The sequence below is a fragment of the Gekko japonicus genome, unplaced genomic scaffold (genome assembly GCF_001447785.1).
Source record: "Gekko japonicus isolate JY-2015 unplaced genomic scaffold, Gekko_japonicus_V1.1 scaffold2191, whole genome shotgun sequence".
NCBI classification, from domain to species: Eukaryota; Metazoa; Chordata; class Lepidosauria; order Squamata; family Gekkonidae; genus Gekko; species Gekko japonicus.
Window position 1 is genome coordinate 57,802 of NW_015171571.1, and position 13,813 is coordinate 71,614.

A 13,813-nucleotide genomic window follows, 5' to 3' on the forward strand; every position below is an offset into this window, starting at 1 on the left:
CCAGATGTTTTGGTTTTCCAGGTTTCAGAGTTAGCAACTATTTTTGCTTTCTTGGATTCCCCTGGGAGTCTTCCTGTTCTCATGAAGTCAGTGAGAAATTCTGTGAGCCATTTCTTACTGAACGTGCCACTGTTGATCAGGAACTCATTATGGATGCAATCAAAGCCTGGTGCCTTTCCACTTTGGCTGTAGATATAATAGTTCTCACAAACTGGTGGTAGTTATTATGTGTTGGAGGGACCCATCTAAGACACCTATCCAGATCTTCACTGAAATCTTTCCAATTCATCCTCCTAAAGTTCCATCATGGTCTTGGAAAAGACCTGATAACTGGTATTTGGATTCCTAACTTGAGGATTACAGGTCAATGCTGGCGGTGGTGTGGGAAAGAAGGAGAGAGAGAAGAAGAGATTGGATTTATACCCCACCCTTCATTACCCAAAGGTGTCTCAGAGCGGCTTACAAACTCCTTTCCCTTCCCCTCCCCACAACAGACACCCTGTGAGGTAGGCGGGGCTGAGAGAGCTCTGACAGAAACTGCTCTTTTTCAAGAACAGCTCTTACCAGAACTACGGCTTGCCCAAGGTCATCCAGCCAGGTGCAAGTGGAGGAGTGGGGAATCAAACCCGGTTCTCCCAGATTAGAGTCCGCGCACTTAACCAGTACACCAAACTGGCTCCTTAAGCCTTAAGAACACATCTGGATATAGGCAAGGACTGACTTCTTCGGTCAGATGAAACAAATGTTAAATCAGGGTTAGACTCTATTCATTGCTGCTGATCTGAAGGTGCCTCTTTCTTTAGCATCAAAAAGAAGAAGCAAGCCATGTTCTTCAGCTCAGTCGACAAGTGCCTCATTGTTCTTATCATTAACTCCAATTTCCATGGTGGCTGTTAAAGTCACCAGCATATACAGAAGGCTGAAAGTAAGTTGATAGAATATGTTCTGGCCGTGAAACTGCACAAGGTTTCAAAACATTGACAACATGTACTTCCCCAACTTTTACTACGATTGTGTGGATGTTATTGTGGGCATTGGTCAATACCAGCTTCACATTTTCAATGTTGCTTTTGGCATAAGTCACTATGCCATAGGTATGATCGTATGTGATGCTAATAACATCATATCCCACTGTGGCAGGCTTGATTTTAATTATCAAGATGAGTTTCTTGAACAAGAGCTAAATCTATTTTATTGGCCTGTCAGATTTGCGACAAGTATTGGCATTTAGACTTGCTTATACCATCAATATTCATTTGGCAGAGTCTCTTATACCCCTTTGTCAAGTCGTCCTGGGAAGGATTGTTTGATTGTTTCCATGTGTGTAGTGTAGCCAGGAGATCCTACGATTGTCTGTCAGCCAGAAGTTCTAGAGTACACCACGAGGAGGTAAGTTAGAACTGCACTCCTGGGTGGGATAAACAGAGTGTAATGGTTGCCAAGGTAGGTAGATCGATATCGTGCCTGCCAAACTAGAGGAAAGAAGTCTTTTTTCAGCTGTTTTCTCCAGACAAGCTTTTTTCTACTGTATGGAAAGTAGTGGTTCCAGTTGCCTAGGACACACAGAAACAGAGTCTGTGTCAGTTATGTGTTCTCACTTCCTCATGCTACCACCAGCAACATGCACTTTCAATGACATGCTTTCACTGTTCCAAAGGATTGCAGAACCTCTAACAAAGCCTGCTGCAGGGAGTACAGGGTGGTTCAAAAAATACACCCTATTTCCCAATATTCTTTTTTCTGTAGAATGAAGTTGTTGCACCATCAGCAGCATCTGTTGCTATACAGTACTATTTCAGACTGGAGGTGGGGTGGCATATTTGAAAAATGGGAAACTAGCCTGTTAGCAAAAGGCTAAGCTAGAATCCTTGTCCTTGAAGGACAGATTTTCTATGTGCATGGAATTTTTTATATGGGAGGCATTCAAACATATTGTCTTCACTGTATCATTTAGTTCTCTTGACCTGGGTTTAATGATATCACTTACTGGAAACACAATGCGGGGGGACAGAGACATGGGAGGCTTGTGGCACTTAATACTATTGTGTTTGCATTTTAGCTTAAACTTTTGTGGACTAGAGCCCACTTTGTCAGCCATTGATCTATGGGGGCACTAATTCCTGTGAAATTCCAGCTCTGTATACAGTCACTTGGAAGTAAATTCTTCTTTCAAGTAAACTTAATCCTTGTGACACTGTATAAGATATGCCATAATGTCAGGGCTGCCAACAAAGGGGGACTGAGGGGACAAAATTCATGGGGCCCAAGTCAGCTGGAGGGCCCTTGAAGCCAGCATCGTGCTGCATCCAGCCAAACATCTTTCCATTTATTTTTGATGCAATTCTGGCTGCAGCCATTAGGGGTGCAGGGAAGTCTGAGCATACCAAAAGGCATGCTACTATTGGCTAGACTTGCCTTTCTCTAATACTGAAGCAAACTTGCCTAACAGATCATGCTAAACCCATCAGCCAAGCCAGCAATGGAGCAAGACAAACAACCCTGGCTGATGGCTGCTACACTAACTGTTGGACTGCAGCCTGCTAACCAAGGTCATTTTCTCCAATAATCCAGCCTTTCTCTCTTCCTTTCCTTGCACCCAGCTCAGCCAGATCTGGCAAAGCAGTACTTACAGTGCCATAGCTAGGCGGGGGCAGTGGGGATGGCACCCCTCCTGAATCTGCAATACCTCCACCCTGGGAGGATGCCAGATCCACCCACCCACCAGTGCACCGCACTTCTTACCCTAGTGGGCAGCCAGGGAGAGTGGCGATGGCAGCGGCTCCACATATTCAGCTTTTCAGATGGGCCGCCGGAGTTCCTCCTGCCCGCTGTGATCCCTGTGTGATTCTCTTGCAGCAGGAGAAGTGGGTGCAGCCCCACTCCCCACCAGGTACATGACTGGATAGGACAGGGGAGGATGCTGCTGTAGGCCCAGGCCCTTCCTCCGCCACGGCCTCCCCTGTGCCATACAGGGGATCAGCCACTATGGAAACAGGCCCAGCAGCTGCTGCAGCAGCCTGGAGGCCCCACAAAGGAGAAGAGTGGCTCTTCTGCTGAGGGGGTGACGCGACATCAGCTTCCTTGCTATGTTCCCGTCCTTCTCACCTCTTCCAGGGAGCTGGCTCTTCTATTTTTATTTTATTATTTTTTGTGATGTCAAAAGTGACATCATCCCCCCCCCCAAAAAAAAACCATCTAGCTATGGGGCTGGGTGGTTAGAGAGTTGCAACTAGATAAAACAACCTTTCCCTCTCTTTTCCTTACTTTATCTCCCTCTTTTTCACTTTCTCCCATTCATTTCTATCTACCTCCAACTAATTTTTCCATGCCCCCCCCCTTTATTTTCCCTTCTTGGTCTCAGGACCTTCTCATCCCTATCCTGCTTGGCGATAGAATGTACTTAGGAGCAGTAACAAACCTTTGTTAATATTTCCCCATGATCTAACAAAGTATTAAAGGGATGCTTCCCCCCTCCTCCACCCTTTACATGCATGGTAATGGAACTTTAATCTGTTTTAGTGGTTATACATGTGGAACAGAAGTTACTACTCCCAGGTCAGGCACTGGATCGTTCATCATTATTGTGCTGGTGGAAGATCTGATAGCCCTTTGTAAAGGCTACTTTGCTATATGACAAATGATGTAAGCTTTTTAATATCATTAAAATTAGGTTTATACCAAATACCATACCCAATCTTTCTTCTCATTGGGGACCCAAAGCTGCATTGTTCTCCTGGCTTCCATTTGATCCTCACAGTAGCCTTGTGAGGTAGGTCTGGCTGAGAGTGTGTCACCCAGCAACCTTCCATGGCGGGTTGGGGATCTGAGTATTAGAGACACATGACAGGTTGCTTAAATGCCGTCTTATTATATGTTGTCTGTTGTGAAGATAAGCCTAGTTCAGGATGCGCCAGTTCCCTTCATTTTCATCATCATTCTGGGGTTGGTGACCAGATTTCAAACATGTAGCATTATTTATTATGCCCACCACAAAGACCCTTAGCTTCTGTTGCAAATAGCACAATGTGGTCGTGGTTTGTCTCACCTGGGCTAGGATTTTCCCATGCCTTTCAGTTTTGGCCCTGGAATTCCCACAACCACCCTGAAGCTGGTGACCAATTTTGAGTCTCTCAGCTTTATTTTCTGATTAGTTATGCATGCCAGTGTGGTGTAGTGGTTAAAGTGTCAGACAAGGATCTGGGAAACCCAGGTTCAGACCCCCCACTCTACCCATGGAAGCTTGCTGGATGACCTTGGGCCAGTCACACACTCTCAGCCTGACCTACCTCACAAGGTTGTTGTGAGGATAAAATGGAGGAGAGGAGAATGATGTAAATTGCTTTTGGTCCCCACTGGAGAGAAAGGTGGGATATAAACCAAGTAAATAGGGCCATGATGCAGAGGCAGGCAATGGCACACCAGCTCTGAACATCTCTTGCCTTGAAAACCCCACAGGGTTGCCATAAATCAGCTGTGACTTGAAGGCACTTTCCACCACCAAATAAATAACAAGCATGGACAATTCTTTTATTACTATAGATTTATGGTAACAGCAAGCCAAAGGATTTGTTTTGTTATGATATTTGGTTTGGATTATAGTCATAAGGGGGGGGGAGGTGGAATCTTTTTCAGAGGGGGCATGGTGGCTCTGGGCAGTCCTGCATAATGTTAGGGGAATAAGTCCAAGAGAGATGCATTTAAACAGGTGTTAAGTCTAAGCCACAGTGGCTTAGAGGTTAAGACGCTGAGTTGTAGACTGGAAGATCAGTAGCAAGCTTGGCAGTTTGAGACCCTAGTGCCGCATGATGGAGTGAGCTCCCATCTCTGGCCCCAGCTCCTGCCAACCTAGCAGTTTGAATGAAATAAATTGCAAGTAGATAAATAGACACCGCTTTGGTGGGACGGTAACAGCGTTCCCTGCACCTCTGCATCTACTCATGCTGGCCACATGACCACGGAAATGTCTTCGGACAGCGCTGGCTCTTCAACTTGCTTGGAAACGGAGATGAGCACCACCCCTAGATAGCAAGGGAAACCTTTACCTTTTACTAAGTCAAATAAGAATAATTAGTAGTGTTTAAACTTTGTGTAATACTCCCTATTACTTTTAGAGTAACGTTTATCGTTTTCTCTTCCAGCAAGGAAATCACAATGGAATTCTACTTGGAAATGGATAGTGGAAGCATACATTGACTCAGGAAACGTCAGAGAGGTCAGCTCTTCTAGCCTCTGTAAAGATTTTTTAAAAAGCAGCCGCCTACTGCAAAAAGAATGAGCCTGGGAGAGGAACAGCAGAGGGCGCTTTACAATGCCGGCGAGCCTTTCCGCTTCAAAAGCTGGGCACATTCTGCTCTCTAAACTTCGGGATTTATGTTCTGTTTACAAGCGCAGGAAAGAATGCGCAGTTCTTATACTACTAGGCAGGGGGCGTGGTTGAGGCAGAAAGGCGGGGCTTGTCGTGGGCCGGCTGCTGGCAGTTCTGCACCGTGTACACAGTAGCAATGCAACAAGTGGCCGGGTTTTCCCCCCACACACCCCGATCTCTGGAGAGGTGCACGCTGCGTGCCTGTGAAAGCCGCGCTCGCGCAGACGGCGGCGGTTTGTTTGGTCAAGAGGGAGAGAAGAAGCGCTGTCGGAAGGACGAGGCAGGCTGGTGCATGCTCTTCGAAGGCGCCCACAGCTGCCAAGTGAGCTGATCGGCAACCTGGCACGCCGGCGGAGCTCAGGAAAACCGTGCGCAATGGTGGCTTTGGCGGGCACCGGAGGAAGTCGCGCCACCCTCGGCTCTGCTGCACTGTGAGGCAGAGGAAGGGATCCTTTCCCGCCCCTCTTTCTTCGCCGTTCGGTAGCAGCGCGTCGCTGAAGAAAGGAAGTCAGGTCGGGAGGAAGAGAAGGTGGCGGCGGAGGCGGTTCGGCATGTGCCTAAAGTCGCGTCCTGTGGAAGCAGAGGTGTGAGAGCGGGCATGAGCGACAGCAGTGAGGGGGTCATCAGCTTCTCCGTGCCCAGCCCGCCAGGCACTGGTGGCGGCTGCCCGCTCCTCTTCGAGGATGGGCTCGGGAGAAGAGCGCCGGCGGCGGGCGAAGGAATGGCCCGGGGTTTCCTGGCCGGCCCAGGCGCGCCGCCGCCTGGCACCTTTTGGAACGAGGACAGCGGCGCAACCTGCCCGGCTACCGACTCGGCCGCCCGGGCCAAAAGCAGCGGCGGCGGCACCAGGAGGACGACGGTGTCTTACGTGATCAACGAGGCGAGCCCGGGGCTGCTACAGGCGGCGGAGAGCGGGGCCCTGCAGAGCCTGCGGGAGGCGTGCGAGGCGGTCGGCGCCGACCTGCAGACTTTGCACTTCGGCAAGCTGGACTTCGGTGAGACGGCCGTGCTGGACCGCTTCTACAACGCAGGTGAGTGAGGCACGGCTCAGCGGGGCTCTCCGTTAGCACGGCTCTCATTAGCGACGCTTGTCATCAGTGGGGGGGGGGGGGCTGCCCGGTTGACCCCCTGAAAAGCGCTTTTGAAAAGCGCTTTGTTCTCCCTCTCAAGAAGAGGGTATTGATTAGTTGCCTTCAATGCCTCTGCCTTAAAAAGAAGAAAGGCAGCAGTGATAGACCCACCCCCACACAATTAAGAGACCCCACAGACACTTATCCTTCTGAATGCATGTTCAGAGTTACAGACTTGGCCTTTGTAATCTGCACTAGATGTGGCCAGTGTTATATTTATTTATTTATTATATTTATACCCCGCCCATCCCGCAAGCAGGCTCAGGGCGGCTAACAAAACGGTACAATGTACCTGATTGACATACATAAAACTTAAAAACTCTATAAAATCTCATAACAAATAATTTAAAACATAAGTTAACAGTTAACAATAAAGTGCATACGGTACTACAAATTAGATGGTGTGCTTCCAGATCTCATTCTGCGTTGTTCCACAGCTCATCATCCTCGCACCGGAAGGCCTAGCGATATGTCAGGGCCAGATCTAAGATCCAAGCATTCGCTAGGATCATTGGTGTTAACAGTGGTGGCGGCTCCTATTGAAAGGCCTGGTGGCAGAGCTCCGTCTTGCAGGCCCTGTGGAACTGTAAAAGGTCCCGCAGGGCCCTGATCTCCTCCGGGAGCTCATTCCACCAGTAAGGAGCCTGGTGAGCCTTGCGACCTTGGGGCCCGGAATAGTCAGCCGGTGTTGGGCCCCGGACCGTAGTGCTCTCTGGGGTATGTATGGGAGAAGGCGGTCCCTCAGGTAGGTCGGTCCCTGGCCGGTCCCTGTTCCCTCTAAGATGAGTTAGTGTGAGCTGGCTCACAGTTTTTTAGCCTCCAGCTCACACATTTTTGCCTTAGCTCAGGAAGGAGGGCTCCAGAGCAAACTAATTCATGCAGCAGCCAAATCGCTCGCTCACAACTTTAATGCTGGTAGCTCACAAAGTAGAAGTTTTGCTCACAAGACTCCAATGCTTAGAGGGAGCATTGGATGTGGCTAAGGACCCAGGTGCTGCTAGTTATTCAGGATTCTTTAGCATGGTACATCAGGCTGTCTACACAAATGATGCTTCAGCATGGGAGGAGGGTGGCAGTTCCTTCATAGGAAATTCAAATGTAGATGTAAAGTGTTTCACATCTAAGACTCGCTTTTGTTATTCCAGTATTTGTAGTTCAGTTACCCTGCACTGTACAGGTACTAGAATATTTCCCCCTGTCCCCCACCACCCCCAGCGTAGAAACAGTAGGGAAGGGAAGTGTGGTTGTCAGTGACTATATGGCATGAAAACTCCTGCTGGTTCTTGCTTTCAGATTCCAGTATCAGCAGCTATATAGGTGGGTTTTTTTAAAGATAAAGGTATCACTGATATACAGGTAATGTGTAATTTGCTGAAGCAAACCCAGGTGTACAATCATAAGTACACTCAGTGAGGAGTTGCAGCCAAGCCTAGCTTCCTGACAGGTGTGCCCTTAACACAGGTGTGTTGTTGCATGTACACTTCACGTTTTTAGGTGCATGTTTAAAAGATGTATAAAACTTTTATACTGGATGGAAGGAAGACTTAATATTGCCTTTTTGTCTGCTTTCTGTCCTGCAATAGAGAGCTGATGTAGCATAGTGGCTAAGGGCTCAGCTGCATGTGATATTTGGGAGTTCTGTGAATAGAGCTCCCAGCTTTTTTTAAAAAAAAAACACCATGTGCCCAGGCATCTGTTTCCAGCTGGGATGTGCAGGGAGTAGAGTAGGAGTTTGAGCCTTCTCCCTTCTTTGCTGCTTTTTCATCTTGAAAAGGCCCCAGGAAGCTGCTGTTTACCTCAATGGGGGAAGAGACACATCCTGATATGCGTACCCATTAGTGTACCCCAGTGAGGCAAACAGCAGCTGTCTGGGGCTGTTTCCATGCTAAGAAAATAGCCCGGGACTCAACACCTCTGATCTGAATCAGGCCAGGAGCTCAGAATGCCCAGCATCCCATGTCATCGACACCTCAGAGTTATGAACCAGGATTCCCTGGTTTGAATCTCACCTCTGCAATGAACTCACTTGCTGGCCCTAAGCAGGCCACAGTCTTTCAGCATCTGTACTGCAGGCTTTACGGCCTTGTTGTTACAACAAGATAATGTAATGTCAAGGGGGATGATAATGTCAAAAGTACTATATAAATGCTAGTTATTGGTATTTCCTTTCTAACTAACAAAAGGCATTTTTAGTGTCACCTCTGAAAATGGTCTGTGTGTACTGAGAATTTTCTCTTTCTCCTAACTTTTCCTGCCTCAAGCTGTGTTGCTTTTTGCACTGTGTCACTGATAGAGCTAGTCCCACCTGCTGTTCAGAGGGTGCACTCCAAATCGCCAAGTGGTATATTTGGAACCAAGTATTAATGCCCTGCTTTATCTCCTAAGACTCTGAAATGCAAAATCTCACATCTGTCTGAAAATTGTTCCGTCTGTTTTAAAAGTTCAACTGTAATCCCAGCAGTTGTGTACACTGATAGAATACACATCAACAAGAAAGGTACACTCTGCAAATGTGCTCTACGCAAATTAAAACAGCACTTTGCACATGAATAAAGGCCTTTTTATTGTTATTACATGTTTTAGGGATAAGTCCTGGTATGGGGGCTTAGCTGCTATACACCTCCCCCTGGTTAAGCCCCATTGGAAGTGCTCCAGTGAGTCTCCATGGGTAGGTTTAGTGTGAAATGCTCCCTGAATGTATAGTAGCTTAAAAGAAATTAGTCTTCAAGGAAGTTTTGAAGGACCGAGCAACAATCCTTTCGGGCTGTGACATGATTCTTTGGTTTAGAAGATAGTAATTGACCAACAGCTGTGTCAGGCTCTAGTGCCAAGGACTTAAAACAAAGGTGAATAGCTGTTTTAGTGATACAACTTTGGGCAGGACGTCTTTGGAAATAAGTACCTGTGCTGTTCACACCAAGGGCCTTTCCATGAGCATAATGCTTTATTCAGTCATCTTTCTATTTCTAGTCACGATGTCACTGGGGTGGCTTTAGGCTGATTCATATGACACTATTTAATTGGTATGGTGAGTACACAAACTGTGCTAACCAAGGCTTAGTTTTGTGTGTGAGACTACAATTGGCACTTATTTGGTTATTTAAACTTTTATAAACCTACCTTTCTCCCAAGGCGGGTAACAACAGTAAAGCAGAAATAAAACTTCATAAAATATGACTACTTCACCACATGCACAGGTTCTCACTCACTCCATGTCTGCTACACATCTCCCAAAAGTGCACTGACTAATGGGGCAGTAAATATAAGCTGAGTTGTGAACCGAGGATACATGTAACTGCTTCAGGATGTCTCAAACAGTCCAACCCCACTCAGCTCACAGAATCACTGTGCCAGACTAATAATATGAATGGGTCCTTAGACAACATTCTGTGTGTGTGTGTATACACACACACACACACTGAAAGTGAAGTAACCAGTCTCTGTCGTTGTTCTACTCTTCACCATTCCTGGTTATGTTAACAAAAAAAATGGTTAAGGAGTGTTGAGGAGTTCTGTGTTATAGATCTTGTTAACATACTAAGAATACATATTTCTATGACATCATCTCTATCAGAACTGCTTCAGAGAGATATGCTAACTTTTTAATTTTAAATGATCATCTGAACAAGCTGCAGATCAAAACAACAGGTAGAAAGTGGCAGGTTTTCTTTCTTTTCTTCATTATAGTTAACACCCTATAGTTTTTCAGACAACTAATAGAGTTAGTTCTAGGGTGAAAGCATATGAGGTGCTGGATGAGGTGTCCAGTCCGCTTATGTGTGTGTGGTCCTCTAAGAGCCAATGAGCACGCAGAAGATGAATTTCCAGGTATAGTGGGACATCCTGTGACCAGGTGTGATGGCACTCTTGGTGTTATCACAAGCTTACACCCATGATCTCAGATCCTCTTCTAACAGGACAGGGTCTTGCTGTCAGTCCCCTGGATGGTACCCCAAGTGAAGGGGACTGATCCACCAGCACACTACTACCAAATTTGTTCCTGGCATTGGGGAATGCCTCAGCTTTCACCATAACAAACCGTGTTGTGCCCAGGGTTCCCATTTGCCTGCCTATGGTGGGAGACCTCCAGCCTTGCCTGCTGATGATGCTGATTTGATCAGTGGGCAGAAACTGCGAGCAAAGAGGGGGTGCAATCACCCTGGCTACAAAAATTAAAAAGAAAAATAAGGCCTGGTATTAAGGTTGCCAGCTCTGGGTTGGGAAAAGTCTGGATACTTGGGGGGATGGAGCCGGGGGGGGCAGGGTTTGGAGGGGAGGAACCTCAGCAGGATATAGTGTCATAGAAGTCACTCTCCAAAGCAGCCATTTTCTCCAGAGGAACTCATCTTGGTTAGTTATAATTGTGGGAGATCTCCAGGTGCTAAGTGGTAGTTATCAACCCTACCTGGTATACTTGTGGGAAGTTCTGACCATATAGCGCCTGATGATTCCTAGAGCTATCTACAAGTGATAAGAGAGCTCTAAAACAATTGCCAGAAACTCTATGGTAATTGCTAGAGCTGCCCTTGTCAGTTCCTGGTAGATCTAGGAACTGCCAGGAACTCTATGGTCAGAACTTCTGGTAAGTAGCTGAGGCCTTATTTTTCTTTTTAATTTTCATCCCAAGACTCTGCCCCCCCAGCCCTCCTGCTGGTTGCCAGGCACTGCCTGGAAACATTCATTGTGCTATCCTTGTCCTGGGGCTTCAGGAAATCTTGGAGGAAGCTATGGGCCTTTAAGGCCACTGTACCCCACAGTGGAACAAAGAGGGGGTGCAGTCATCCTGGGAACAAATATTGAAAAAGACAAATAAGGCCTGGTATTAAGGTTGCCAGCTCTGGGTTGGGAAAAATCTGGAGATTTGGGGGATGGAACCAGGGGGGCAGGGTTTGGAGGGGAGGGACCTTAGCAGGGTATAGTGTCATAGAGGTCACTCTCCAAAGCAGCCATTTTCTCCGGAGGAACTCATCTTGGTTGTCTGGAAGTTAATTGTAATAGTTGGGCATTGCCCAGAGCAACACACCTGTGAGGGAGTGCAAGGGAAGGATAGAAAGCCCAAAGTAGTGCAGAACGGGGTGTGTGTGTGTTTGTTGAAATTGGAGAAGGAGGCGAATCCAGAGAGCTGGTGTGCTAAACTGGCATTTGAGGGCTACTCCTGTTGGCCTCTTGGCCATCACTTGGGCTAATTTGCGAAGAATAGCCAGTAGAGTTTAACTGGTCACCCTCTGTGTATATAATGTGAAATAAAGAAACATCCTCTGTGGACTGACTTCTAGTGTAATGGAGAGCAAGTTTTGTTTGAAGGCCTTGGTTCAAATCCTAGCCCGGTGCTGTATTTCAGAGAGTCTACACCCTTTTAGTAGGATCTGAACTGTAATCATTGTGGACTGACTTCTAGGGTAATGGAGAGCATGTTTTGTTTGAAGGCTTTGGTTCAAATCCTAGCCCAGTGCTGTATTTCAGAGAGTCTATACCCTTTTAGTAGGATCTGAACTGTAATCACCGTCCAAATGGGGTTATTGTGGATGTGAATTTCCTAAAAGCTTATAAAGCACTTCTTACTATTTTAAACTGTTATCTTTAGGAGATTGAGGGGGAGATGGTTTAGAAAGATGATCAAATGAGAAAACTGGAATATTGTGGGTCATATTGTCCAGCAGTGTAACAAGGCTTTCACTGCTTCATCTTATTTATTTTACCTATTTTATTTACATCATTTGTACCCTGCCTTTCTCCCCAATGAGAACCCAAGGCAGCTTACAGCATTCTCTTCTCCTCCATGTTTTCATCACAACAACCCTGTGAAGTAGGTTAGGCTGAGAGAGTAGGACTGGCCCGAGGTCACCCAATGAGCTTCCATGGCATGGGTGGGGTTTCAAACCCAGGACTCCCAGATAACTAGTCTGGTACACTTAACCACTAATCTGCCAGAGTATTTTGAGAAGGAGAGTGCAGACAACAGAAACCTAGTGGTAACAAATGAGGCTGCAGAGATATCTATGGCCGGCCAAAGGGGTTCCTTCCACCAGGGGTGCATAATTTTTTTAAAAGAGGGAAACTTAGAAACAGGGCTGCAGAGAAACTTAGGGATAGGGAAGCTGGAAAAGAGAGTGGGAAACTGAGAGAGGGGAAGTACTACAGGCCTATCATGCTGGGGTTGCAAAGGAAGAAGATTTTATCATTGAGTAAAGAGAGAGCAGGAGAGAGTTAAAGCTGTATTGGGACTGAGAGATAAGAGAGTGCAGGTTGTGGGGCACAAAGAGAAAAAGAAGGTTCAGATAGTTTGAGTTATAAAAGAAAGTACGATGTTAAAATTGTAGCAAAAATTCTTTCCCACAGAGTAGTAAAAATATAAAAGTGCCCTTCAGAGGGTTTTTAGTTGTACTCTCTTGCTTTACCAGTAATAAGAAACATTCAGCAAAAGCTGCTGATCAGTGACAGATGATTCAATGAGAGAAGGGCCTGTGGCTTTATGCATAATTGTCTTGTGGGATTCTTTAATAATAAATCTAAAATGTGATTACGCAGTTCTGTTGCTGAACATAATGATCATGATGGCTCTTATGACTCTGGTAAAGCTTTTGTAAACTTCCTATTTTTTAATTATTATGACAGCATCTTCTTTCAGAATTGCAGACTCATCTTCTGAGCTGCTGCACCCCAGTTCACAGGAAAGTTCATACCCAGATGTAAGAATGAGTTTGTTGTGCTGAAGCCTGGACTCAAATGCAACACCAAAGTAGCATTTGGCCCTGACACCTTTAATGCTTGTCTCTACAGTAGAGTTCCATCTAACCCTTCAAATGGTATTTTATGAATTTTTCAGTCCAGATGTAGATATGAAGTCTAATAAATGCTGTACTAGCTTCACGTACATAGTAAGGGAGCTCTGACTTCTCGTTTGGGCTCTTCTGCACTTCTGTCTTGTGTGGCAGAGCTGCAACCTGCTCTCGTTGGAATGGAATAGGCCACCATTTGCACCAGTGGTTTGGATCAGGCTGTTTTGGTATTCATCTTAATCAATAATAATGAACTCCATTGAGAACACATAATTAATGTAAGGCTTTCAAAATCACACCACATGAAGTTTTATGAAGTGATACTAATGATTCTTAAAATCAAGGCATTCATTTGCTGTCCTTTTCCATGTTTCCTTCAGAGGTCCCCCCCCTTGCTTACAAGTCTTTCTGATCCATGCCTGCTTACGTCAATTCTATTAAATGTTCACGTTCTAAATGTGACTTCTGGCATATAATTGACATGGACAGAATTCTGTAGTTTAGCATCGCAAATAAAGATTTGTTAACCTCCCCCAAAA

At 46.1% G+C, this 13,813-nt stretch overlaps 1 protein-coding gene across 1 annotated transcript in view; it reads left to right on the plus strand.

Annotated features, from left to right (window-relative positions):
- The first annotated feature begins 5,455 nt into the window (after positions 1–5,455).
- LOC107117647 (mitogen-activated protein kinase kinase kinase 5-like) overlaps positions 5,456–13,813 on the plus strand; it is a 155,628-nt gene continuing 147,270 nt past the window's right edge. The window contains 1 exon segment of the mRNA XM_015419802.1: positions 5,456–6,396. Within this exon segment, the coding sequence (XP_015275288.1) occupies positions 5,964–6,396 (433 nt within the window). The 5' untranslated portion in view covers positions 5,456–5,963.